The sequence below is a fragment of the Rhinatrema bivittatum genome, chromosome 6 (genome assembly GCF_901001135.1).
Source record: "Rhinatrema bivittatum chromosome 6, aRhiBiv1.1, whole genome shotgun sequence".
NCBI classification, from domain to species: domain Eukaryota; kingdom Metazoa; phylum Chordata; class Amphibia; order Gymnophiona; family Rhinatrematidae; genus Rhinatrema; species Rhinatrema bivittatum.
Genome location: NC_042620.1, coordinates 151,259,311 through 151,286,881, shown reverse-complemented (window position 1 = coordinate 151,286,881; position 27,571 = coordinate 151,259,311). Strand labels below are relative to the sequence as shown.

Below are 27,571 nucleotides of genomic sequence, written 5' to 3'. Positions count from 1 at the left end.
TTGGAAGCATCGGTGGTGAGAGTTAATTGAGGGTCTGGAGCCTGAAAGGGAAAGCCTTGGAGGAGATTGTTCTGATTTCTCCAACAGGCAAGAGACTGACAGAGTGAGTCGGTTACATGGACAATGGTCGACAGGGGCTGAATGCTTTGAGTCTATTGTGACCGTAGAGCCCACTGCATGACTCTCATGTTCAAGCGGGCCATTGGTGTGACTTGCACTGAGGACGCCATCTGTCCCAAGAGGATGAGAAAGTGGTGTGCAGTCACGGAGTACTGAGACTGCAGCTGGTGCGCAAGAGACACGAGAGTGAGAGCTCGCAGTCGAGGTAGAAAAGCCTTGCCTGCAAGGTGTCCAAGTCTGCCCCAATGAACGACAAGGTTTGAGATGGGACTAAAGAGGATTTTTCGTAATTGAAGAGAAATCCTAATGAAATTAGAGTGTGTAAGGTTAGATTGAGGGACGACAGAGCAGCTTGCTGAGTGGAAGCCCTGATTAACCAATCGTCTAGTCCTTAGGAAGGCTGCAACCACTATGAGGCATTTCGTGAAGACTCGTGGCACAGACGCTAGGCCGAATGGAAGCACTCGGTACTGGTAGTACTTGGGGCCTACCAGAAATCTCAGGTATTTGCGATGAGATGGAGTTATCGCAATATGAGTGTATGCATCCTGGAGGTCGAGAGAGAGCAGAGCCAGTCTCCTCTTTGTAGAAGAGGAAGAAGCGAGCCTAAGGTTACCATCTTGAATTTCTCTCGCTGAAGGTACATGTTGAGGGCCCGTAGGTTCAGAATAGGATGAACACCTCCCGATTTTTTGGGGATTAGAAAGTACCGGGAAAAGAATCCTAGGCCGTGCTGAGAGTAGGGTCGGGTTCTATTGCCTTGGACTGGAGAAGGAGGGAGACCTCCTGATCCAGAAGGATGGAGTGATTGGATGTTCTCCACGTCAGTAGAGGTGGGGAGTCCGGTGGCACGGAGAGAAAGCTCAGATGGTAACCTTGAGCAATTATCACCAGTACCCATTGGTCTGATGTGATTGAGTGCCATATGTTGTTGAAGTGGCACAATCGGCTTCCCACTGGTATGTGAGGCAATGGAAGCTGGCTGTTGCTCTCTAGGTAGAAGTCAAAAACCTGAAGCAGGACCTGGTTGAGGAGCTGCTTGCGGTTTTTGTTTCCGTGTCTGACGAGACTGAGCTTTTGGAAAAGGTCTCATGGAATGGAGGTTGTTTCCTTGGGAGCATCCAGGAATTGAAGCAGCTCCATCATCTGATGTCTATCATCCTGTTCAGTCTGTAATTGGAAGGGAACCAATTCAGACATTTCCTTCACAAAATTTATAAAGGAAAGGTCCTCTGGAGGAGAACGCTTTCTACTTTCAGTGGGTGAAGGTGGTGAAGGCAAATCATCGGTGTCTGGGGAGGAATCATCAGTCCAGGCATCATAGGGATCAGCACCTGTCCCTCTAGGAGCTCCTGGTCTAGGCTCCAAAGGAATTAAAGGAATAATTGGAGGCACCGATGAAGGCATTGAAGGCACCGGCGCAGGCACCGATGGTTGGATCAGTGGCGAGGGACATATCGGCATCGATGGCTGAGGCAGAACTCCTGATGGAAGGGACATCGGCTCCCCTGCCTCCCGAAGGTGAAGATGGATGCCTGCACGGGCGAAAGTGGCCCCTGTGCGTTGCAATTGGGCCGCTCAAGACGTGACGTCACATGCCGTGATGCCAAGGCAGGGGAGCCGATGTCCGTCTTCGGAGGAGGGCTGCGAAAAAGTAAGTCGTTGCTTTACACTGCCAGTCCTCTCTCCCCTCCTCCCAAAGCAAGGCTGCTTTTCGCGCCTTGCTCCAGGAGGAGGGGAGAGAGGACTGGCAATCTCGAGCGGCTGCGAAAAAAAAAGTAAGTCGTTGCTTTACACATGGGACTGTGAGGAGGGAGGAGGCCTTAGCTGCTGGGGGGAGCAGGGAATTGAAGTGGTGAAAACGAGAGTCCCCCAAAAGAAAACAGGCAAAGTGCTGGAAGAAAGTGGAGGGAGGGGAAGAAAAAATATGGGAAAGCTTCAAAGCGTGTCAGGTCAATCCAGTAAAGTAAAGCAGCCTTGCTTCGGGAGGAGGGGAGAGAGGACTGGCCATCCCGACCGTCCACTTCGTTGCTACTTTTTTTTTTTTTTTTTTTTTGTGCTTTTCAATTTTGAGATTTTTTTCCGCTTTCGTTGCTTAGGGAGGAGGGGGGAGAGGACTGAGGCTGTCCCGGAGACCAGCATCCATTGACGCGGCCAGGGCAGGTGAGCGGGGGCTGGGGGAAAGTTTGCCACCTACCCTTACCCCTGCCTCTATCGCAGGGGTAAGGGTAGGCGGTAAGTTAGCAGGTTAAACGCGCGGCAAAACGGCAGGGTAAAAAAGCGATAGTCAGGGCGCGCGTTACTGGATGGTAGGGAATAGCTAATTCGATCATTTACATGTAATATACATGCCGCGTGCGGAAGGGGTTACCCGGGGAATTAAGGACGCGGTAAGAGTAGGTTAAAGGGGATTGTGGATCGCAGGAAGGGCTAACGCGGCCGGAAAGTGAGTAGAAAGCGGGTTAGGAGCAGGGTAAACGCGGCCGCACTTTACTGGATTGACCTGTATATGAGTTCTCCCATCTATTCAAACTATCAAAGAAAGAACTTTAAAAAATATGTTTATTGGTGCACCTTGGAACAGCTGCAGATCTTAAGCGATAAATCCCTTAAACTAGTTTAAAACAAATGTACAGTGTATACAGAAGATAATTTTCAAGCATCTTGCATATATTTTGCTGCAAATACATACATAAGTTACATTAATTTTCAAAGTGGACCTATACGGATGTAGTCCACTATGAATATTATTCCATCAAATCCCTTCCTAACAAGTTTAACTTGTTATTTAATGCATACAAAATTTTCCTGAAAATTTACAAACATGCAGACAAATTTTACAGTGTGTGCATAAGTCCAACCCCATCCCAAGTCAGTTCCTGGAATACCTCTGCTCAGTCCAGGGAAACTTACATGTGAACATGACATATGCGCATAGGTTTACCCACATATTGGGCAGGTAATTTTGTAAATTGTCACTTCCGAGCATAATACTGTTTTACCTGCAAACGTCTATTTGATAATTACCCCCATATATCTGCAGAAATACCATGAATCTTGATATCAAATGTTGCTCAAATTCATTGAATAAACAGTACCTGGGAAACCTATAAAGCAAAATTGCTTACCTTGTAATAGGTGTTATCCCAGGACAGCAGGATGTAGTCCTCACATATGGGTGACATCGGTAATGGAGCCCTATATACGGAAAAAACTTCTTTAAAAGTTTCCATGAAACTTTTGAATGGCACCGGAGTGCCTACTGAGCATGCCCAGCATGCCATGATATTCCCTGCCACAGGGGTCTCCCTTCAGTCTTGTTTTGTAGCAATAAGCGTTAGCCAAAAATAAAATAATAAAACGTATCGTACCCAACTCCGCGGGGTGGCGGGTGGGTTTCGTGAGGACTACATCCTGCTGTCCTGGGATAACACCTATTACAAGGTAAGCAATTTTGCTTTATCCCAGGACAAGCAGGATGCTAGTCCTCACATATGGGTGATTAGCAAGCTAGAGGCTGAGTCATTTTGTAGTGAAACAACAGTGAAGTATTGTTGATGAAATGAATCAGCCGAAGATCACAGCAGGTTGGATGTAGAAGGAGTTGGGATTATACTGGAAACAAGTTCTTTAAGACGGATTGTCCATAGGCTGAATCTTGTCTTCCCTCTTTGTCTAAACAGTAGTGAGCTGTAAAAGTGTGAAGAGAACTCCACGTTGCTGCTTTACAAATGTCCAGAATAGGTACAGAGCGAAGGTGTGCTACTGAAGTTGACATTGCTCTGACTGAGTGTGCTTTTACTTGCCCTTGAAGAGTAAGGCCTGCTTTTTCATAACAAAATTGTATGCAATCTGCTAACCAGTTTGACAGAGTATGCTTACCCACTGCTTTACCTGGTTTGTTTGGATCATAGGATACAAACAGTTGACTGGATTTTCTTTGGGCTGTAGTGCGGTTTAAGTAGAAGGATAACGCACGCTTACAGTCCAAAGTGTGTAAGGCTCTTTCACCCTGATGGGAATGAGGCCTAGGAAAGAATGTTGGTAAAACTATTGATTGGTTCAAGTGAAATTCCGTGACAACCTTAGGAAGGAATTTTGGATGTGTACGGAAGACTACCCTGTCATGTAGGAACTTTGTAAAGGTTCGTATGTGACTAGCGCTTGCAAGTTCGCTGGACCCTTCTAGCTGATGTAACGGCTATGAGAAATACCGTTTTCCAAGTAAGGTATTTAAGGTCACAGGTATTTATGGGTTCAAATGGAGAACGCATAAGCCTAGTTAATACCACGTTCAGGTCCCATTGTATGCTTGGGGAATGAACTGGAGGTTTAATGTGAGTTAGGCCTCTCATGAATTTACTGACGAGAGGCTGTGTGGAGATAGATGCATCTCCCAGCTTGTTATGGTAAGCTGAGATTGCACTTAAGTGTACCCTTACAGATGATGTCTTAAGACCAGAGTCTGGGAGATGGTAAAGGTAATCTAGTAGTGAGGTAGTGGGGCAACTGAAAGGATCTAAATCTTTCTGAGTGCACCACAATGTAAACCGCTTCCATTTGTAGGAATAATTCTTTCTAGTGGAAGGTTTACGTGCAGCTATAAGTACTTGAGAGATAGTGGTTGGAAGGTTGAGTGGTTGTAAGATCAAGCTTTCAACATCCATGCTGTCAAGGATAGGGATTGAAGGTTGGGATGGCGCAACTGACCCTGTTCCTGAGTTATGAGATTGGGAGCTACTCCCAGGCGAATTGGATCCCTGACTGAGAGATCTAGCAGTGTGGGGAGCCATACCTGGCGAGGCCAGTATGGGGCTATGAGTATCATAGTCCCCTTGTCCTGTTGTAGCTTCACTAGTGTTTTGGTTATGAGTGGTATCGGTGGATACGCGTATAACAGGCCTGAATTCCAATGGCGAGCAAATGCGTCCTTTGGTAGGCTGTTCTGCTGTCGGAGTAGAGAGCAGTAATTGATCACTTTATAGTTGAGCTGGGATGCAAAGAGATCTATTGACGGTTGACCCCAGCGTTGGAAGATCTTGGATGCTATTGCTGGATCCAATGACCATTCGTGCGGTTGGAACTGACGACTGAGGCGGTCCGCATACATGTTGTGGATGCCTGCTAGGTAAGTGGCCGCTTAGAAGAATTGAGTGTGCTAGGGCCCAGTCCCAAATGTGTGCTGTTGTCTTGACAAAGGAGATAAGAACCTGCCCCCCCCTTGTTTGTTGATTGTACCACATGGCTACTGTATTGTCCGTTTGGATCAGAACAGTCTTGTGTGATAGGCAGTCCTTGAACGCATGTAGCGCATAGCGTATAGCTCGAAGCTCCAGGAAGTTTATTTGAAAAGAGGCTTCGAGCTTTGTCCACTTGCCCTGTGTCTTTAGTTGACCGATGTGTGCTCCCCACCCTAAGGTGGATGCATCTGTAGTTAAAGTCACTTGTGGAACTGGTTGCTGGAAAGGTAGGCCTTTGAGCAAGTTGTTCATTGATGTCCACCAGATGAGTGCAGATCTGAGCTCTGGTGTGATATGAATGGGTCGTGGACATTGGTTTGAGTGGCTTGTAATCCACTGTGCTTTGAGTGTCCATTGCAGTAGTCGCATGGTCAATCTGGCCATGGGGAGTTTACGTGAACTGTGGAAGCCATGTGCCCTAGAAGAATTAGGCACTGGTGAGCAGTTACCTGGAATTGGTTGCGAAGATTGTGAGTCAAAAGGACAAGTGTTTGAGCCCGATCTCTTGGAAGAAAAGCTTTTGCTATCGTAGTGTTTAGCTCTGCACCTATGAACTGTATAAGATGATTTGGTGACAGATGGGATTTCTGGTAGTTGATGAGAAATCCCAAGGAGTGAAGCACATGGATAGTGAGCTTGAGAGAAGTGAGAGCTCCTTCTTTTGATTGACTCTTGATGAGCCAATCGTCCAGGTAAGGGAACACGTGCACTCTTTGTTTGTGGAGGTGTGCCACTGCTGCTGCCATGCACTTTGTGAATACTCTTGGTGCTGATGCAAGGCCGAATGGCAGCACTTTGTATTGAAAGTGTTGATCCATTACCCGAAATCGCAGGTATTGGCGATGAGGAGGGAGAATGGAGATGGTGAGCATAGTGCATCTTGAAGATCCAGAGAGCAGAGCCAATCTCCCCTTTGAAGAAGAGGTAGAAATGGTGCCTAGGGACACCATTCTGAATTTTCTTTTTTGAGAAATTTGTTGAGATTTCTGAGGTCTAGAATGGGACTCCTGTTTTCTTTGGAATGAGGAAAATATCTGGAGTAGAATCCTCTGCCCTTTGAGGTCCAGGAACTGTTCTATGGCCCTGGCCTTCAGAAGGGTGGAAATTCTGTTTGAAGAATTATGGAATGATGATTTACTGTCCAAGATGGAAGTGGTGGGTTTGTCTTTTGGAACAGTAAGAAAATCCAGTTTGTAAACCGTGGGCTGTGATGGATAACACCCACTGGTCGGGTGGTGATGGAGGTCCAAATGCTGTGGAAGTATTTTATTCGACCCCCCACTGGGCATGTTTGGGAATGGGTTGATAAGGCTGCTGCTCTCTGGGGCTTTTCAAAAACCAGATGTAGTGGCAGTTGTGTGGTGGTGGGTTTGAGCCCTTGCAGGCCTCTGTCTAGGGCTGTTGGTGTGAGATGGCCGGGCCGTTCTGGGCCTACTTGCTGGGGGGGTAATCTCTGCGTGGACGGTAATAAGGACGTCTAGTATCATGCCTTGGAAGCTTCCTTGCTGAAGGCTGAGTATCTGTGGGTAGTGAGGATAACTGCTTTAGTGTTTCTGTGGTGGTCTTTATGGTTGCCACAGCTTCCTTTACCTTCTCTCCAAAAAGGTTTATCCCCCAAGCAAGGAAGATCAGCTAAATGTTCTTGTACCTCTGGGCGCAGATCAGAGGCTCTTGAGCAAGCCCACCTCCTTGCAGCTATACAGATGCCAAAAGTCTTGCCGCAGTCTCAAAACAGTCATAAGTGGCTCTGACCTCATGTTTCCCTGATTCGAGGCCTTTGTGAATGATACTCTGTAATGGTTCCTGATACTGTTCGGGAAGATGAGAGAGCCATGGTCCTGAACCTGCTTCCAAAGTTCCTTTGATACTGGTTCATAATAACTGGTAGGATGATATCTTAGATACCCAGCATAGAACCTTGAAATATTTACGTCCTAGGTTGTCTAGAAACCTACTCTCCTTTCCAGGTGGCATAGAGGAATGGGAATTTTAGTCGCTTCGCCTTCGTTTGGGCGGATTCGACGACAACTGATTGGTGAGGCAACTGTGCTTTCTGAAACCTGGAATAGGTTTGCACCAAGTAAGTTGCCTCTGATCTCTTATTCACCGCTGATACTGATCCTGGATGTTCCCAAATTCTGTATTGCAGTTCCTGGAAAACTTCATGGACAGGGACTGCCAGCATTTCCTTAGGAGGGTCCACAAACTGCAGAACCTCCAATGTTTTTTGTCTTGCATCCACCTCTGTTTGTAAAGGAAAGGGGATGGTTTCAGCCATATCTTTCACGAAGTTTGTGAAGGAGAGGTCCTCAGGAGGTGACTTCCTGTGGTCGTCTGGTGGAGATGGTTCTGAAAAGATTTCTTCATCCGAAGAATATTCAGAACTGGTGTCCACAGGCACCTCTCATGGAGTGTGGTGAGTAAGTGGCTCCTTAGGCCTTGATGGCAGAAGAGGAGAACGAGGCCTTGGAGGTCTTGGTATTCCAGATGGACCTGGAACGGGCTCCTCTGGTACTTTGCTGGACAGAATATCCAGGAGTGTGTCCAATTTGGAGATGACCGGATGGAGTATCGACACATCCTCTTTGGGGCATCGGTGTAGGCACCGGTGGCACCGGTGAGGGTACCGGAATAGGCATCGGGACCGGTTCCCGTGGCATCGTCGGTGTCGGCGGCATCGATGGCGATGGATCCCTCGGGGTTGGAAGCGGTATCGATGGAGGTGTCGATGGCTGAGGCAGAATCGCATCGCGCAGAGCCTGTTGCACCGCTTGACATATGAACGTGTCAAGTTCCACTCTCATAGCTGATGATATCAGAGCAGCTATGGAGGGAGGCGGTGTTGGCGATGCCGATACCTCCTCAGAGCCCTGAGGAGGTACGGAGCCCGTCACCGATATCGGTGGGGATCGCTCTGGATCACTAGGTCTCAAAGCCTCCGCCCCCGTCCGGGGTTTCTTTGCGGGTGAGGCCGTACCTGATGATGGGTCCTCGGTCATCGGTGCTTGGCGTCTTCGATGCCGGTGTCGATGTTTTTCTTTTTGTTTCTCGCTGCCCGAAGTCGATGCTTTCGATGACACTGAAGGGGATGGCGTTGAGGCATCTCCCGCCTCCGGACGAGTCTTTTTCAGAAGAGCTTGACGGACTGATCCTGATGGCGATGACTGTCCTGAAGTCGAAGCCCTTGGAAGCAACTGTATATTAAACAATTGTTCTATTTTTTCGGCTCGGAGACGACGGCCTTTCAAAGTCATCTCCGCACAGGATTTACAAGTTTGAATATTGTGGTCTTTGCCTAGGCAAAGAACACATTCAAAGTGAGGGTCGGTTATAGACATTGTCCTCACACAATTTGGGCATTTTTTAAACCCGGAGGCCATTTCGCTGGACAGCCGTCGACGGCGATGACCTAAAAATATCGGTCCCGGCCGGAAACCGAAAACGGAAAAAAGTTACCGCTGGTGATAACTGAGGGAAACCCCTGCGGTGAGCGTAATTTTTTTCGAAAAAATTGAACTTTTTAAATAGGTGAAAATCACCTCAGGACTCCAATAGACTGCGATGCTAACGGCTTCGCGGAAAAAAGAAGACTGAAGGGAGACCCCTGTGGCAGGGAATATCATGGCATGCTGGGCATGCTCAGTAGGCACTCCGGTGCCATTCAAAAGTTTCATGGAAACTTTTAAAGAAGTTTTTCCGTACATAGGGCTCCATTACCGATGTCACCCATATGTGAGGACTAGCATCCTGCTTGTCCTGGGATAAACAGTCATCACGCTAGGAGAGAAGTCAGTCCAAGGCATGGATTCTTCCTAGCAGGCATGTAATTTATGTCTCAAAAAAAAAAATGTAGCATGCCCTCACAAACAAATTTAATGTGCACATTAAAATGGCACTTTATGAGTGATGCAATAAGATTTAGTATGATTGTAGTAAAAAAATCTCCCTGATAGCATTCATGCTGTTATTATAAGGAAACCAAAAATGTTTTGGCTAAAGAATGTGAGCATGTTATTTACTGAGGGGATGCTAAACAGCATGATTACAATAAACTAAATATGCTCAATTCTCTTTTCCTCTTGGCTCCTTCTGCTGCTTCAAAAACATGTACAAGTAAGTCTGGCACATGAAGTTTGTTTGTTGGTGCTGAGGGAAGAAGTGGGAGAACTACTACATACCAGGAGAGGAGGTGCAAGGGGCCAGGCCACTTCTATCTCTCTCAGTGGCATTGACCGGCCTCTGCCTACGCACTTTATCAGGTTCACCCTCTCCTCAGGCAAAGATGGATGACTTTGGGCCTTCACCTGGTCAGCCCAGGATAGAGGGATGGCATCACCATTAGGCCTGACAGTCGCTGACTCGAGGTACACCACCTCCACTGTTCTATAAGGGTCTTCCCCATACACAAATTTTGGGTTGCTCCAACTTCACCGGTTGTCCTACAGACAGTGGTCAGACTGCCCAACTTTCCAGTTGGTTGTTCTTGTTCCTGACCGACACTGCCACTGCTGCCCTTGTCAGATCCCACCACTGAGATTTGTTCAACTCAACACTATGCGGCCATTAGTTCAAAAGTACTCTCAGCGAAGGGGCCTCCCTTCCATTCTACAGTTACTCCACTCCAATCTCCGTGAACAAGGCTGCATTACACCAGTAGCAGTTGATGTTTATGGTCTGTGGTCGCTGGAATGCTTTTCAGTCTTTATACTCTGTGGCCAAGATGGAACTGCACCCCGACAGGGACATCCATAGTCCTCCCCGATACTGGATGAGCCCAGACCCATTAGGCCGAATGTGCACCCCGGATCGTCAATGGGAAGCAAGTCATCACTCACTCACCGATCTCTGGTCACTCGGATAGTCACCCCTTGTCGATCTGTTGAGGCGGACTACTCCCAATGGAGCAGGCTTGAGGTATTATGGATTTGTCTGCAGCCTTGCTGAGGTACTGCAGCTGGTATGTCACCTTGCTCTAGGCGCTGCACAGCCACTTGCTATTTATTGGAATGGGTATTTCAGGCTGCTCGCATGAATATTCAATCCGCCGCTGTTATGAATCTTGACTGGTCGCTGCAACCTGCATACAAAGTTCTTTGTGCTGAAGGTGATGTGGCAAGCATACTGCCGATTTTATACCGTCTTATTGGTGATGCATCATGCTCATTGTCACTGGCATCATACATATGTATTCCACGTAAGTCCTACTTATCTTTGCGCCCTTCCTTTCCCATCAAACCTCAAATGCGGGGGACGAGTGCCATTTTTGTAAGTTTTGCGGCTTTTCACTAAACATTTTGTTAATGCTGCATAGTTGCCAAATATCACATTTTACACTGCAAACAGCTGATTGTACATCTCCTTCACCACCACCCTTGAGCTCTATGTTGCAGGGCACCATTTTATGTAACCCTTTTTGTGAAGGAGTTTTATCCTTCAGGGCACACAACATAATTTCTCTCTCTCAGGGCTGTATCTCCTGTCACTCAAACCCTCTTGATGTCAGTACCCCAGGGGTGAGTCCTTCTATAGGGAAAGTTATTGCTTATGACCCAGGTGGTGAGGTAAATCCATTTTAGTATGTAGTTGCTTAGTATGATACTGATGCTTGACAGGAACAAATGAATATCAGGATACAGGTCTAGGTGTTCAAATAATAAACATTTACTGATTTTTTCAAACTAATCAATGTCCAGGTGAAATGAATAATATTATAGGTGGGAGCCTTTTACCTCTGCATATGTGTTGGTTGCTCAGGATCCTGGGGAATTCCTGACTCTCCTGAATTTTAGAGCTTCAATATCCCATTGAGAGATGCCACAAACATACTTAACAAACATGATACATTTTTATTTCAAAATATTTTTACAAAGCATAATTACATACAGTGGAAAAATAGCAACTATGACCCTAGTTTCAACGACTAGATGCCGTCTTCTTCAGGGGATGACCCAACCCTTAAAAGAGGCTTAACCTAAAAGTATCCTGCATTTTAATTAATAAACATATCCAGTTATACATTCAAATCCGAATATTCCTTAGTTGCCAATTTTCCACTTGATGTTAAATAAAAATCTGTAAATAAAAAATGTAGAATATTGTATAGCAATGAATTAAAATTCAAATAAATATCACAATAACAACACTTACGTAGTAGAAACATAGAAACATAGAAATGATGGCAGAAAAAGACCAATTGTCCCATCCAGTCTGCCCAGCAAGCTCCCACACTTATTTTCCCATACTTATCTGTTTCACCAACCACCAAGTTCAGGGCCCTTGTTGGTAACTGTTTGATTCAAATTTCCTGCCATCCTTTCCCTCATATGAGAACACAAATCTCTTTCATCTAAAAACCATATGATTTCCTTGCAGAATCCTTTCTAGACGCCATAAGAATTTGAGACAAATCTTTAGATAGGTCAAAGAAATTCAGTGCTCTCCTCTCAACATTCAGGCTATAAGAGCTAGGCACATGATGCTGGGATGACGGAGGATTCCTTAAGTATGAGTGATTATAGTTGGGGAATCGCCCAACTTGATTATTTCCCTGATGGATAACTCCCAGAGGAGGGGAAGCAAATCTGCCTCATCCAAAAGGAGGCTGTGAAGATCATGGTCGATTGGTCTCATCTGAGTTTTAAGAAGGTTTTTGCCACTAGAGGAATTGGAGGATAAATGTACAGAAGATCCTCTTCACAATGAAGAGGGGGGGGAAGGCTTCTGAGGCTAGTTTGCCTTGAGTCCCTCTTCTGGAGCAGATGTTAAGAACATAAGAACAGAGGAGACAAACAGATTCACCAGAGTGTACCCCACTTATGGAATATCTGATTTGATGCTCACTTGTCCAGGGACCATCCAGGATCGAACTCATTCTACCCATTAGGACATTTTCCTTAACTGTCAGATATGTAACCCTCAGGACTATCATATTGAGAGATGCCCAGGCCCATATCTAGACAGCACACTGCTACATGATTGCCTGTCTGAATGAAAACAATTTCATTGGCCAACCTATCTCTGAAAGCCTATAGAGCATACCATATCACCATATTTTCCTGAGCAGACCAAAAGCCATGAGTGTGCAGCCCATCTATATGCGCTCCTCTGCTCAGGTTGGATGTATCTGTAGTTAGGTTAGTTTGAGTTGGAGGAATTTGGAAGGAGAATCCCTTGGCAAGATTTGATTGAATCAGCCACAAGGACAAGGAATTCTTGTTGCTGGATGACTGGTGCTGTCTCAAAGATCCTGAGAGGCTTGAGTCCACTGTGATTATAGAATCCAGTGGGCTTGCCTCATGTGGTGATGTGCCAAGGTGTTACATGTACTGTTAATGCAATATGGCCCAACATCCTCAACATGTTCCAAAATGATATCTGCTCACTCTGCTTTATTTCATCCACTATGAACATTAATGTGATGATCCCTTTCTGTGGAAGAAGGACTTTTACCTAGAAGAGCTCCAATTTAGATGATGGGTTCAAATGGGATATGGAATAATTTATGGGATTTGGAATAATTTATGACATGTGCTCTCAACCAGCCAATCATCTATGTAGAGAAATACCTACATCCCAATCGACACAGATGCACAGCTAACACTGCAAGATGCTAGGCCAAATGGCAGTACTCAATATTGGATGGTGTTTCCCTATTAAAAATCTGACATGCAAATATCTTTATGTGGGGATAAGCATCCTTTAGATCAGTATTTTTAGCATGACAAGAGGTCCTTAACTTGAAGTTTAAAGTTTATTGCAAAGGCCCCAAGATCTACCTTTCATTTTATAACATACTAAACTTACACATTAAATTTCCATCATCATCTTATTTTTCAATAGCTGCAAAATAATCCAATTACCGTTCTCTTTCCAAGGGGTGGACCAAAAACCCCCTTCCTCCTTTTATCCAGTTTTGACATGATAATGTTCTGAGTTTGAGCTGCTGTAGTCTGTGCTGAGAAGTTAATGAGCAGAGGTTTGTAAGTTTCTTTGTCCAAGTTATTTAAAAGAAAATCCTACAAAGAAGCATAGAATATGATAGATGATAAATGTGATCTGTAAATGATTTAATCAAATATTTATCTGAACAAGTATTTTACTATATTATCAAAATGCATAAGGTCTATATCACTATAAGTCTCTTATTTCACAGAATATGTTCAAGATGTTTCAAAAGGATTCAACAAAAAATTTGCTCTTGAAATTTCTAACTTTTTAAAGTTGAACTGCTGTATAATCATTCAGAAAAAATATTATATACAGTATAAACAATAACAAAGGCAGCTATGGCCCTTAAGTTACAGTCATCTTAGCTCACTGAACTTTGTCAGGTAAAAACCTCCTTTACTGACTTGATTTTATCCCATTTGTTGGCATGTACATTTTCATGCTGGACCATTATCATTTGCAAAGTACCTGAGATGTTTTAACTTCTTTTGCAAACTTGGATGAAATTTCAGAAGTTAAAAATCAAAATGCCACCATCTATCCTTAATAATAATATCATGATGCAAGAAGTAGGCAATACCTATTTATTGGAAAATATACGATTTTAACTAGCTATGCTCTCTTCATTTGTTTAGTACAGAATCACCTAGAACTTGTTTGTTGACCTTCCACATATCCAAATAGAATAAGATGGCAACCAAGCAAGCTTATAGCCTATAAACATGATTGAAGATCACAAAAATGAGAGAAAGCCTTTGTGCAGATCCATTAGACTATGGAAAATAGTTCTGGTTAAATCCAAATTCAAACAAGTAATGGTTTGATTTTTCTAATTTAAATCAAAAATGGGGAAAAAGTCAAGAGTTGTCTGAATTCAATCCAAACTTGCTAAACCGACCCAGAATATGACATAATCTGATATTATGAAATGTAATGCCTTTTGTTAATGATTATGAAACATGTCTGCATTACAGAAAAAAAAGGTCAGCAAATCAAAAATAACCTAGAATACTAATTTGTTATAAAAGATATGATTCAAAGAATAAACTAATGCCATGGTTAATTGATTAATAAAATATAATTTATAGTAGGGGAAAATGTGAAACATATAGAGTGGCCATATATCTCTAGGGGAGTTTATGGATGTTTGAAATCATAAAGATCCATATTCTAGGTCCATAACTTTGATTTCCTAATAATATGGGGGTCCATTTTCAGCTGTTGTGCAGCTTGGCTAGTTAATGGGTAACTGGGATTAATTTATAGTGACTGTGTTAAGAAAATATCATATTTTTAAGTTTTGACCTTATTACACTACTAAAGGTAAGTTGCCTATTATTACTAAAGTCCTATTTCTCACAGCAATCCCAAAAGCAGGTGAGGTACATATGTGACTCTTTTTGATAATTTGTGCAGAAATCCAAGAAAAATTCCCTCCACTGCAAAAAAAAGGCATTGGATAAAATACAGTAGATACTATTTTATGAATAAATCCATAAAGAATTTTAAATAAGCTAATCTAGGGGGCCAATACATTATGCTGCACTAAAAAAAAAACCAGCCATTAGCCCATGTTAACTACCAGTTTGAATGCGGGGGTTATCTCACACAAAACACCATGTTAAATGCCCAGTATACTAAGGGGTGTTAAAGCTGGTGTTTTATAGAACATAATGCTGATGCAGTACCACCAATGACTATGAGGTACCAAAGACCCCCAACAGTCACATCAAGGCTCTCCTGCCTTCTCTTTTTCCCTTACCCCCAGTCAGCCACCAGTTTGTCATTAAAAAGAAAATCCCTCCCTCTTTCTATTTCTCCTGCCAGCCAGCAACACTACTACAATTAATGGCCCTGCTCCATGGACTTTTTTTCCCTGTTGGGGCAAGACCCAATCTCAGGGAGGGGAGCAACTGCAGCTGAATGTTAATAAGCTGGCATGAGACTAAATGAGCATCTGCTCTGCTCTCAGGCCCAGTGATAGCCCCATCTCCTCCTGGCTTCTGTACAGGAGGCGAATTATTTATTTATTTATTTTATTTACCAACATTCGATCTGAGATATGACATCGGTTTACATTCAGGTACTGTAGGTATTTCCCTATCCCTAGAGGGCTTACAATCTAAGGGGCTGATTTTAAAAGGCCCGCGCGCGCCGGTGCGCCTATTTTGCATAGGCCGCCGGCGCACGTAAAGCCCCGGGATGCGCGTAAGTCCCGGGGCTTTCGAAAAGGGGAGGGAGGGGGCGTGTCTGGGGGCGTTCCCAAAACGATGTGGTGTTTTGGGGGCGGGCCTGGGGGCGTGGCGCTGGCCCGGGGGCATGGTCGAGGCCTCCGGACCAGCCCCCGGGACCGGAGGACGGAACGGGGCTGCCGGCCAACGTGCGCAAAGTTACGCTTGCTTTCAGCAGGCGTAACTTTGCCGACAAAGGTAGGGGGGTTTTAGATACGACCGGGGGGGTTGGTTAGGTAGGGGAAGGGAGGGGAAGGTGGGGGGAGGGCGAAGAAAAGTTCCCTCCGAGGCCGTTCCGAAATCGGAGCGGCCTCGGAGGGAACAGGCAGGCCACGCTGGGCTCGGTGCGCGCAGGTTGCACAAATGTGCACCCCCTTGTGCGCGCTGACCCCGGATTTTATAAGATACGCACGTATCTTATAAAATCCAGCGTACTTTTGTTTGTGCCTGGTGTGTGAACGAAAGTACGCGCTCGCGTATTTTTTTTAAATCTGCCCCTAAGTTTGTACCTGAGGCATAGAGGGTAAAGTGACTTGCCCAAGGTCACAAGGAGGACAGTGGGACTTGAACCCTGGTCTCCTAGTTCATAGTCCACTGCTCTACCACTAGGCTATTCTTCCTCCCCATTATAGCTGCTCCCCATTCAGCTGCTCCCCTCCCAGACATGGGGGCCTCAGGCCTGGACCCAACTAGAAAAAAGGTTGGCAGGGTAAGACAGCGGTAGCGTTTGGAAAAGTCTCTGCTGGCTGCAGTGCAAAGTGTAGTGCAGCTGAAGGACAGGTCTTGCTTCCTCCTCATCACCCTACAATCACTATCACTCAGTAGACTACAGAAATGCTGCCAGGGATCAGTGCAGGTACATAGGCTGGTGGTTGACAAATTTCTTCTGTCACAGATGACAAGCTAATCAAACTCCTATACATACCAGAAGCCTCCATCACTTCTCAATTAACAGAATTCTAATACAACAATGGAACAATGAATTCTCTAAAACAATTGAAACCCTGGCTCCTTTAAACCAACTAACACCAGACCTTCCAAGAATGCCCCCTGGTTTCATGAAGGCCTTCTACTCAAGCAACAGACCCCTCAACTCAAACAGAAATGATGGAAACATAGAACAGAAACCAACCCATGTATCTGCAAAGCTCACTCAAAAAAGTATAAAACAGCCATCTAAGAAGCTAATAAAGACTACATTTCCAAGCAGCTAAAACTAACAAAAAACCAGCCTGGAAAACTTTCCTACTGGTACAGTAACTCTCCAAGCCCGAACCTTAAACACCTACTTCAGAGAGCTCTTCAGCTAAGGACTTTGCAGAATTCTTCATGGATCAATTTCAAATGATATGCTCCTCCTTCATTACTGCCCCTGAACCCTTACTCTTGTAGATGAAAGACAGTACTCTTGCAGATGGGGAGACTGACTTACCTTTCGCGATCTTCCCTTATGCAAACAACAGTACACTGTCCTCCACTCCAGCTAAATCAGCCTGATCTTAAATATATATTACATTCAGGAGAATGTGGTAAGCCAGATTTAGGCCTGCTGTTGCAGCACATGGATTTGACCAGCCAAATAAGGCAGCTAGTACTAAACATCAGTGCCAGCTGCCAAATATTCTCTCCTCCCCTCTACTTAGTCTAACCTCATTCCTGGACCACCCAGAATTTGAGTTGCTAAAGTTAGCCACCTAATGAAACTCAGAGGCCAAATTTAGCAGCTCAGCCTGGACAATTTTCAAAAGGTTTGATTTAATTGTCCAGATCCATTTGAAAATCGATCCCTTTATCCCTCCTCCTGGAAACCAGTAAGGGGACTCAAATCTTTCCATGGAACCCACACTAACCAACTAAACTTTTCTTTGTGGTTTGAAATCAATGTTGCATCCAGATGATTTCCATTGTGTTATATAAGCTTATGTTCTTTCGCAGGTTGACTATGGCAACTCTCTTTACTTAGATTTTCCAAAATCACTACAAAAGGTTCTGCAATCCAATTTAAGATTCTCACATTGGTGTTTAAGGCACTTCATCAAGTTGTTCCTGAGAGCATTCAGGCTGCATTATTCAAATATCTCACTATCAGATTTTTACAGTCGCAAGGGACCATGTTACTTGAGATTCCCACAGTCAAAGGACTCTGCCTTGTGGATACACAACTGTGAACCTTTATACTAGCTGCCCCACACTTTGTGGACTAAATTGTCTTTAGAACTGTGACTGACTTTTATTCTATATTTCACAAGAAATTAGAGTTCTTTTTATTTGCCCAGGCCTTCTTTCAATGTAACATTTTTGAGATTTTATTGTTAATTGTATTGTTATATTTATTTATGTATCTATTCTTATTAATGTATCTGCTGAGGACTGGCAGATTATAAATGTTTAAAAATAAATACATAAGACAGGTATCTGAATCATTGTATGGTGGTCATTTCTGCAGTGGTGGCTATAATAGCCACCACATAGACCTTTTTTTTTTGTTTTTAGTAGATCATGTGTCACAGCTTTAAAAAAAAATAAAACAATTTTCAGCAAAACTCTTTAAAACTATTTACTCTTTAACAAGACATCTCAACCCAAACAAGATGTGCCATTAAAGAGTGTTCATGTAAACATGGTGAGTTTGGGGTTAGTATATAAATATGCATCATGCTCAAGGCTACTGGCAAAGGCAAGCATAGCATATTTGTGCTGCACTTTACTCATGGTCATTATATTTTCCCAAACAAAACTCAGTTATTATTATGTAGGCACTTACAATGATGTAAACACTTTTCCCAGTTCCTGTTGGACCCACAAATATGGAAGGTTTCTGATGTGTTGTCAGCAGCTTCATTAATAAAGAGTATCGAATTGTGTCCAGGGTTGGTACAATGATTTCATTGAACATCATGTCACTGGTTAAGGAAGGAGCTGTCGTAAGTCTTTCAGTCCACAATTCCCATTTTCCTTCACCCTGTTTTAAAATATAGTGGCTGTAAATTTTGTAGTTAAAATGTTTTAACTTAAACATTTCATGCATCTATCAGTGGTTTCGATTTGAATCTCTAATCCCTATTCCGTACCACTCCTCCTCTTCAGAAGGTCCTTGCCACTATTTCACAGGAGACATTTTTGGCTGTTCTAGGATGGTTAGTGCAAGCCCCTTACTGCTGCAACTACATTGGCTGCCTGTGAAAGCACAAATTTATTTTAAGATTATAGTTTTAGTTTTTAAAGCAGAACATGGTAGCGGTGCAGGATATTTGAGTAAACTGTTGAGGCGGTATACTCCCCAGAGAAGGCTGCAATCTGGGAATGAAAATTTGTTACAAGTGCCTACTTGGAGAGAGGTTGAAAAAATGAAGAATCACAGGAGGATGTTTTCAATGATTGGGCCAGAATTGTGGCCCCCTATAGAGGTACAACAGAAAAAAGATCTTATGTATTTTAGAAAAAAAAGGGAAAACATGGTTATTTAAACAGTGCTAGGCAAGGTTGGATGGTAAGGGGGGGGGGGGGGGGGGAGTAGGGTTAGATTTTTAAATTGTTTTATATGTTTTATCTGTTGTATTTTATATGCTATAAACTGCCTTGATTGACTATTGCAGCATATTATGTGATGTAAATAACATGGGTATTATTTGGAATTAAAAAAAAAAAAAACAACAATTTCTAGGACATGCTGGTACCAGGCAAAATGGTAGAAGCTATTCTGAAAAAAAAAAATTACTGACCATCCGGATTGACCCAGACTAATGGGGCAGAGCCAACTTGGATTTAGCAAAAGCAAGTCTTGTCTTATAAATCATTTGATTTTTTTTTTTTTTGAAGAGGTTAACAAACGTGGACAAGAATGAAGTTTGTTGATATACTGTAGCTGGATTTTCAGAAGGCATTTGACAAAGACCTTCCTGAAAGACTCATCAGGAAATTAAAGAGTAATGGGATAGGATGCAAGGTCATGTTTTAGACTGATAACTGGTTAACAAATAGGAAAAGAGAGTAGGACTGAATGGTCATTTCTGTCAATGGAGAAAAATAAATAGTGGTATGCCCCAGAGATCTGTACCAAGACCAATGCTTTTCCATCTACCTTATAAATGGGCTCTGACCGACGGCCCGCAAATGCGCAGTAGAGAGCAGCTCTACCACGCATGTGCGGGCGAGCACGTCGGTCAGAGAAGAGCGTCAGCTCTTAAAAAACATGGCGGCGGCGAGGCAAAGTATCGGCGGCGAGGTGAAGTATCGGCGGCGGCAGCGACGAGGCGAAGTATCGGCGGCAGCGGCGAGGTGAAGTATCGGCGACGAGGAGCGGCGGTGAGGGAGGGAGTAGGAGGGGGGAGGTGAGAGAGAGTGGGGGGAGAGAGTGGGAGGAGGGAAGGGGAGGTGAGAGAGAGTGGGGGGAGGGAAGGAGGAGGTGAGAGTGAGTGGGGGGAGGGAGGGAGGGAGGAGGTGAGAGTGAGTGGGGGGAAGGGAGGGAGGTGAGAGAGGTGGGTGGGAGAGAATGAGGAATGCGGAGGAGGGGGGGTAGAAATGGAATGGGGAGAGGTGGAGGAAGGGGAAATGGGGAGGGGAGTTGGGGGAAGGGGAGGAAAGGGAAGGGGGGGAAGGGGAGGAGGGGGAAAGGGGAGGAAAGGGAATGGGGAGGGGAGGAGGGGGAAGGGGGGAATGGGAAGGGGGAGATTGAGGGAGGGGGAAGGGGAGAATGAGGGGGAGGAGAGGGAAGGGGTGAGAATGAGGGGGAGGGGAGAGACAGAGGGATGTGAGTAAGTGGAAAGGGTAAGAAGTTGTGGAGCAGAGAAAAAGAGGGAGTGGAGGAGGGTGAGGGAGAGGAAGGGGTTGTGGATGAGCTGAGAGGAGATTAGAGGGATGAGAGGAGGATGGGATTGAAAGAGGGTGGGGAGTGACTGAGAGTGAGGGGAGGGAGGCAGTGGGAGGCAGAGGGTGAGTAAGACTGAGGGGTGGGAAGGGGGTGAGTGACTGAGGGGAAGGGGGAATGAGGGAGAAAAAGTGTAGGAGGGTGCTGTGTTCGAAAATGGACCGAAAACAAAAATGTAATGTAGCCCGTTGTGACGGGCTTAACGGCTTGTATATTTATAAATGATCTGAAAAAGGGAGTGATGAGTGAGATGAGCAAATTCGTAGATGACAGAAAATTGTTGAAAGTTGTCAGATCACTAGCCGATTGTGAGGGTTTGCAAGAATACCTTGCAAGACTGGGAAACAGGGTGTCTTAATGGAAAATAAAAGTAAATGTTGACAAGTGCAAAGTGATGCATATAGGGAGGAATAATCCAAACTATAGTTATACACTGCTGGGTTCCTTATTAGGCATCACCACTTAGGAAAAAGATCTTGGAGTAAATCCTTTACTTGAGTAAATCCTCAGCCCAGTCAAAAAATTAAACAGAATGTTAGGTATTATTAGGAAAAGAATGGAAAATAAAACAGAGAGGGCCCAATATTCAGATGCCAGATTGCCGGACTTATCCGGCTATCCAGTGACCACTGAATATCCGGTTATATTCAGTGCCCACTAAATAGCCAGATAAGTGACTTATCTGGCTATCTGGCTAGCTGACTAACTTGATATTGAGATTTAACCGGCTATGATTAAACCTTCTATTGAACACGTCTAGACTTAGCCAGATAACATTTATACAGCTAAGTAGCATTTTGTATGCAGATATTCAGCAGCATACAAAACACTAGACATAGCCAGATGACTTTTGAATATCACCCCAAGATATCTTAATGTCTGTGTTTCGATCAATGACAGCACTGCAGCTTGAGCTTTGTATACAGTTCTGGTTGCCCCATCTCAAAAAAGATATAGCAGAGCCAGAAAAGGTACAGAGAAAGATGATTAAAATGATAAAAGTTGCTAGAATGGACATGCAGAAAAGAATACATTTTACCAATAGAGCTGTTCACATTGTACACAAGCAATAACTGGAACAGCGCACCAATTTCCAAATAAGGATTTGACTATTAAATTCAAACATCAGACAGCTTGCTTGTCATCATATGGAATTTGTGCAATACAACATCCTTGCAAATTGGTATATGTGGATCATATCAAGAGACCAGTTCAAATATGGCTCAATGAACATTGAAGCGGTGTAGTTACACAAAAGATTAATGCACCTATGGTGCATCATTGTATTGGACATAACCTTTCATTTATGTAGCTATGCTGGTTTGTAATTGATAACTAAAGTGGAACCACACAAACACCCGAGTGCCAAAGAATTAAAAAAAATATTTTTTTAAAGTGAAAACCCTCATAAATGAGCAGGGCACAAGCAAAAACAGCTTTTTGTAGACTGTTCACTTATAGGAGCGTTAGCAGAGCTGACATGATTGAGGCTTTTGCGGTTTCTCAAAGGATAAGTGTCGCTTTAACTTGTTATATGGGGTTACAGCTAAAAAATATTTAAAAATCAAATAGCTTTTACAATTGAACAACTGAAGTCTTAAAAACGAAGTGGCTTTTATAATTGAATAATCAAAGTGCTTTCCCTGTGATTAAAAATATTGAGCGGGCATTTCTGTTACACTTAGCAACAAATAAAAAGTTGCATCCCTATAAGTGAACAGTCTACAAAACGCTGTTTTTGCTTATGCCCTGCTCATTTATGAGGGTTTTCACTTAAAAAAATAAAAAAAAAATTCTTTGGCACTCGGGTGTTTGTGTGCATCCACTTTAATTGCTATATATATCTTACCACATATTACACCAGTTCTTTTTCTTTACTTTGGTTTGTAATTGATAGCATGCCAGCAGCAATCCAAGGGGGCATCAGAGAAGTAAGATTAAATCAACATGAACAATTTTGGATTTACACATTACACCCAGTTCAACCTTTGGACTAAACTAGAGGTAGAATGATATTCTCTAATTTGAACTGGAGAAGTAAGAATATATGTATGACATTTATGAGAACATAGGGAACTCCACCTATTAGATGCTGCTTCATTGCAAGTTATGATTTATTTAGAATCTTTAAATAACACATGGGTCTGTTTGATTGGTTTACAGAGATGCTGCCATCTTAGAGTAAGAAGAACAGTCCCCCTGATGCAGAAAAAACATCAGTTACGAAACACGGAAGACGGACCATGTTGGCATACATTGCTACATGATAAGTTGGAACTGTTCCTAATTATTCTAAATAACTCTTTTAGATGTGAGTGAAAAATATGTTACAAAAATATAATGAGTGACTGAGAGGACCTATGTTTATAACAGAGGCATTATCACGAGCAGAGTTGTTGCTTGGACCATTCTGGTGTGAAACAGAGCTCAATAATATGAAAGTCCTATAACTCACATTTTATAAGTTACACTCAAGGGGAATAATCATAGTATGTTTTCCTCTTGCATATTGGACTTTGTATTGAATGTCAAAAAAGCTTAGCCCACAAACAAAAATGAGCATAAAACAGCATATAAATGTGCTTAAAATACCATGGTATGTCCACATTTCAACTGTATCAATATTTTATTGCTTTTTATTGTCCATACTCTGAAAGCATGTGGACCTTTGAGTAAACTGTAGAGGCGGTATACTCCCCAGAGAAGGCTGCAATCTGGTATGTCCACATTTAAAGTTATAATTATTCTTAGCCACATACTGGTTATGTATCTATATTTTAGTTGGTTTCTAAACCTTACCTCTTTAACAAACCAATAATCATAAACAGTTTCTTCCTTGGGAAGTGGGACAGTGAGAGTCTTTTTAGGTTCATCAACAAGGTCTAGAATTTTAAACCGTATCCTTGTCTCCTCACTGAGTGGTCCATCAAGTATTTCTCGTAAAAGTTTGTCAAATTTTAAGCGATCATCTTCTTTGCAACTAGCACCAACAGACCAAGTAATAGAAAATATGAAAATACCCTGCAATAGAAAAATAATATGAACTGTTAGCCAAATGAACATGATTCAGTTATTAGAAAATATACATGGAAACTTGAATATTACCTAAATTATTTTGGATGTAGAAAGATTATGAAACAATAAGTATCTCAAAATGAAAGACATCAAATTACAAGGCCTTAATGCCCTTTTTAGCACACTGTAAAAATGCAAAATATTGTTTAGTCATAATTTCATTGTTCGCAACTGGTAGAAATACTAATGGCAGTTTTAACTACTTTTCCTAAAGGCTTTCCCAATAAAATTCCAAAATTTAGAGGTTGGTTTTAAAAGCAGCGTGTGGCCGTCCATGTGCGCGTGGTTCCCGGCGTGTGCACATGGACACACTGATTTTATAACATGTGCGCTCCAGCACACGCATGATATAAAATCCGATGGCGGCACGCACATGCACGCCGGATTTTAAAATCCTTGCGGGCGGCCCGCGATTCGCGCATGTGAGGGGGATTTTGTAACCTATGTGCAGCGTCGCAATCGGACCTACCCCAGTTCCCTACTTCCCCTGCCTAACCTTCCTTCCCTTTCCCTTCTCCACCCCGACCCCTAACCCCTACCTAGCTACCCCAAATGTTTTAATTTTACTACTTACTGCTCTTCCGGAGCAGAAGTATTTTCCGCATGCTAGCCGTCTGCCGGCATGCGCTTCCCCGGGACAGCAGCTAATGGCGCTGTCCCAGCCGGTTTCCATCCCGGCCTGTCCCCTCCCAGACCATGCCTCTGGCCCACCTCTTTCTCAGGGCCCGGCACTTCTGCACGTAATGGGGGTTACACACTTGGCCAGGCTTGTTCTAAAATGTGCACACAAAGCCCATCCACACGTGTTACCCCTGTTTTTTTTACATGCATAGCCCTTTGAAAATTAACTTGTTAGAGTTTTACTATTGTAGCCACATTTTTTACTATTCTTGCATCATTACAGGGCATTAGATTTTACAGCAGTTCCTTTCAAAGCATTACATACTAATGTTCATGCTCAGGGCTAAGTCAATGTGACTTTTGGAAGGGCATATGCTTGACATGCCAAAGGAATGTTTTTCAAATCACAAACATTTTTCTTTCAGATTCTAGTGGGATGAAGTGAATGTCCAGGAGTCAGATCTGAAATGACAGACTTTCCCATCTTCCAGCATATCATACAAGTGCTTTTGATGTGCTTTTCCTTTATATTTTCATTTAAATAACAAACAAAACCACTTTTCTAAACTAATCATGATTCTTGATGCGCAGTAATACAGTCAGATTTAAAAAAGACCAGAGATCTGTTTAGTCCAACTAAGAAGTTGATATTCAGTGGGTCAAGGAGAAGGAAAGTTACCTGGGTTTCTTTACCCAGAATCTCAGTGGAATATACCTGGATAATTGCTTTGCTAAATATACCTGATTAAAGTTAGCTGGGTAACTTAACGCAGGTAAATTTAGAACAAGAATTTTTCCAATCAGACTTATCCAGTTTGAATGTCAAAGTGGCCCCTAACCCCTACACTAATACCTAAACCTCACCTCAAGTTACTAGGGGGGCCTCCTATAGAGGTAAAAATACCTAACTACTAGAGAGGCCTTATAGCCTCTCTCTCTCTCTCTTCTCTCTCTCTCTCTTGTTGTAGAAGGGTCCTGATAGCTAGGCTGACTCTCCAGGAGCTTATAACTACTAAGCATGGTCCCCCCAGTGGTTGTATGTAGGAAATACAACACTTCTGGCACTTATCGCAAAGTACAAAAAAGTTATCACAATTTGCACTAAGATACTGCTTCGTATAGGTATTAGTGCTAATTGTGATAAACTGCCTATTACCATAAAACACACCCCTTTTCCTATCGCATGCAATATTTAGTGCATTTTGATAAATCCAGGCCTAAGTTTGGGCAGGTGATGAGTTATCCATATGAAATTTTGCCAGGGAGTGACAGGGGGAAGGGAGTGGAGAGGGGACTTCGAAATCTTAGATTTTGTCTGGATAACTCTGAAAGTTATCCAAAAGAAACCTTTTATTGTCAACCTTTAAAGAGGTAATTTTGTAACATCCCGCATAAGTTAGCTAGCAAATATGCATATAAGTTTCACCAGTTTCCAAAGTGGATTTTCACTTATATGTCTGCTTTGAAATTTATTCGGGCAAAACTACATGCATGCAATTTGATGCCCAACTAAGAAGTTGATATTCAGTGGGTCAAGGAGAAGGAAAGTTACCTGGGTATCTTTACCCAGAATCCCCTAAATGATGCGTGCCATCAAGCTTTTAAAATTCACCTTACAGTGTGTATGTGAGACATTTTACATTCATATCCATCACGTAATTTTCTAAAGGACCATTTCTGTGGGTAAAGCACTATTTTACCCATGGAAATACCTTTGAAAATTGCTCTCCATATATTTAACAGCTATCTTTATGCAGAAAAAGACAGAAAAATCACTATTGCCAATTTCTGTAACATGATTTTTTAAATTTTTCCAAAATTTCAAATCTCTTATGATCCAGAGAGAATCTGTTGTGTTTTTATGATACAGTGAATATAATTCAAAAGCCAATGATTATAGTAAAGGGAACTTTGGTATGAAATAATGAGTTTTTCCATAGAAATAAAATGGGAAAAACTCTTTTCTATATCTGCTACAATACAAGGCAAGATAATTACTCAAACAGGAGTTTACCTCACAATAAAGTCTGCAATTAATAAGGAATTCTGATTTCATGCTACATTTTATTTAAAATATAGCACTATTTTTATCATTTTTATCAATTAAATGCATGGACATGGCTATGACTTTCGCAGGACATGTCTTACTGGCCAGTCAGCACATGAGCAGCGTTCCCGGTAGTGGATCTAAGATGAAATTTGAGCGCTTTGCAGTTATGCTCACTTGCCGTACAATATTGGCCGATTGGTTGACCCGGTGGCAACGCCCACCATTACTGCCTGGTCTGGCAGAATGGTTTCCTTACTACAGATAGAATTCATGGACTTTCTCAGTGGTACGAGGAAACCGAAAAAATATACTGTGCGTGTTGGCGGGCATATAATACTCTGCTTCCTAATGATGTTCAAGCAGGGTTGATTGACACTGGCTACAAACCCACCTGGTCTTGAAATGGAGGTTCCGGTGGGGGGGGAGGGTGTTATGACTGGAGTGTGTCTGGGGTGTGACTGAGGTGTGCAAGGAAGTGGTTTTGGAGTTTGGTTGAGGTTAAGGCTCTGGAAAGTGGTTATGGGGGGGGGGGGCATGTAAATGGAAAACTGATGGAGGAGCACGCCTGCTGAGGGATCTCTTGTTGTTATGTATTTGCACTGTTTAGCTTGTTCTACAAGACGATTGTTACTTTGCTGTATTGCCTCAGATCCCTGAGTATGTAAGTCGTTCTCCTTGCAATAAAAATTATTTTGAAAAAATAAAATAAAATTACACTTGACCAAGAACAAGTGCAACTTTGTGCATGTATGATGCACACCTGTGAATTTTCAAAAGGGATTTAGGGCCTCATTTTCTAAAGTATCGCAGGCCTGCGATACTTTAGAAGATGAGGGGCGGGGGGACGAAACGGGGGGCGGGCCTGTGCTAGCCAGCAGCGATATCATCGTCGCGGTGCGATCGCTGCCAGTTTTGCACCCAATAGCGCCACCATAGGAGGTGTAGCTATTGGGAGCGAAATAGGCAGTGAAAAGGCACTTACCTTTTCGCTGTCCGCGGCATCGGCGCAGAGTCGGCCCCGGTGACACCCGGACTCCTCCTTTTCTGGGGCTGACTCCACCCCAACTCCGCCCCCATCCTGGTATCGCACGCGATAAGGGACGTTTCGCGTGCGAAAGGTCCCTTATCGCGTGCGAGCGGCTTGGAAAAAGAGGCCCTTAGTCACATAAATCCCTTTTGAAAATTCGGGCTAAAGTCTGTGGGTAAAAAATACCCACAGACTTTAGCCATACATCCCTGTTTAAAATTATCCTCAAAGTGGGAGCAAATCTTTAGCACATAGCCCCCAAAGTCAGAATGAACCTTGCAATTCAATGTAACTTGCTAATAAAGATTTAAAACTACTAAAGGGAAAGGCCAGATAATTCAATGGGGTTTCTCCATAAAAAGGGTCAAAGAAAACATATCTTAATTCATATAA

The 27,571-nt window shown here is 43.3% G+C and overlaps 1 protein-coding gene across 1 annotated transcript in view; it reads right to left on the bottom strand.

The window, feature by feature from the left end:
* The window catches only part of DNAH7 (dynein axonemal heavy chain 7), a 724,465-nt gene that overhangs the window by 325,107 nt on the left and 371,787 nt on the right, over positions 1-27,571 (bottom strand). The window contains 3 exon segments of the mRNA XM_029606081.1: positions 13,220-13,375; positions 18,303-18,500; positions 23,205-23,426. Coding sequence (XP_029461941.1) covers positions 13,220-13,375; positions 18,303-18,500; positions 23,205-23,426 — 576 coding nt within the window.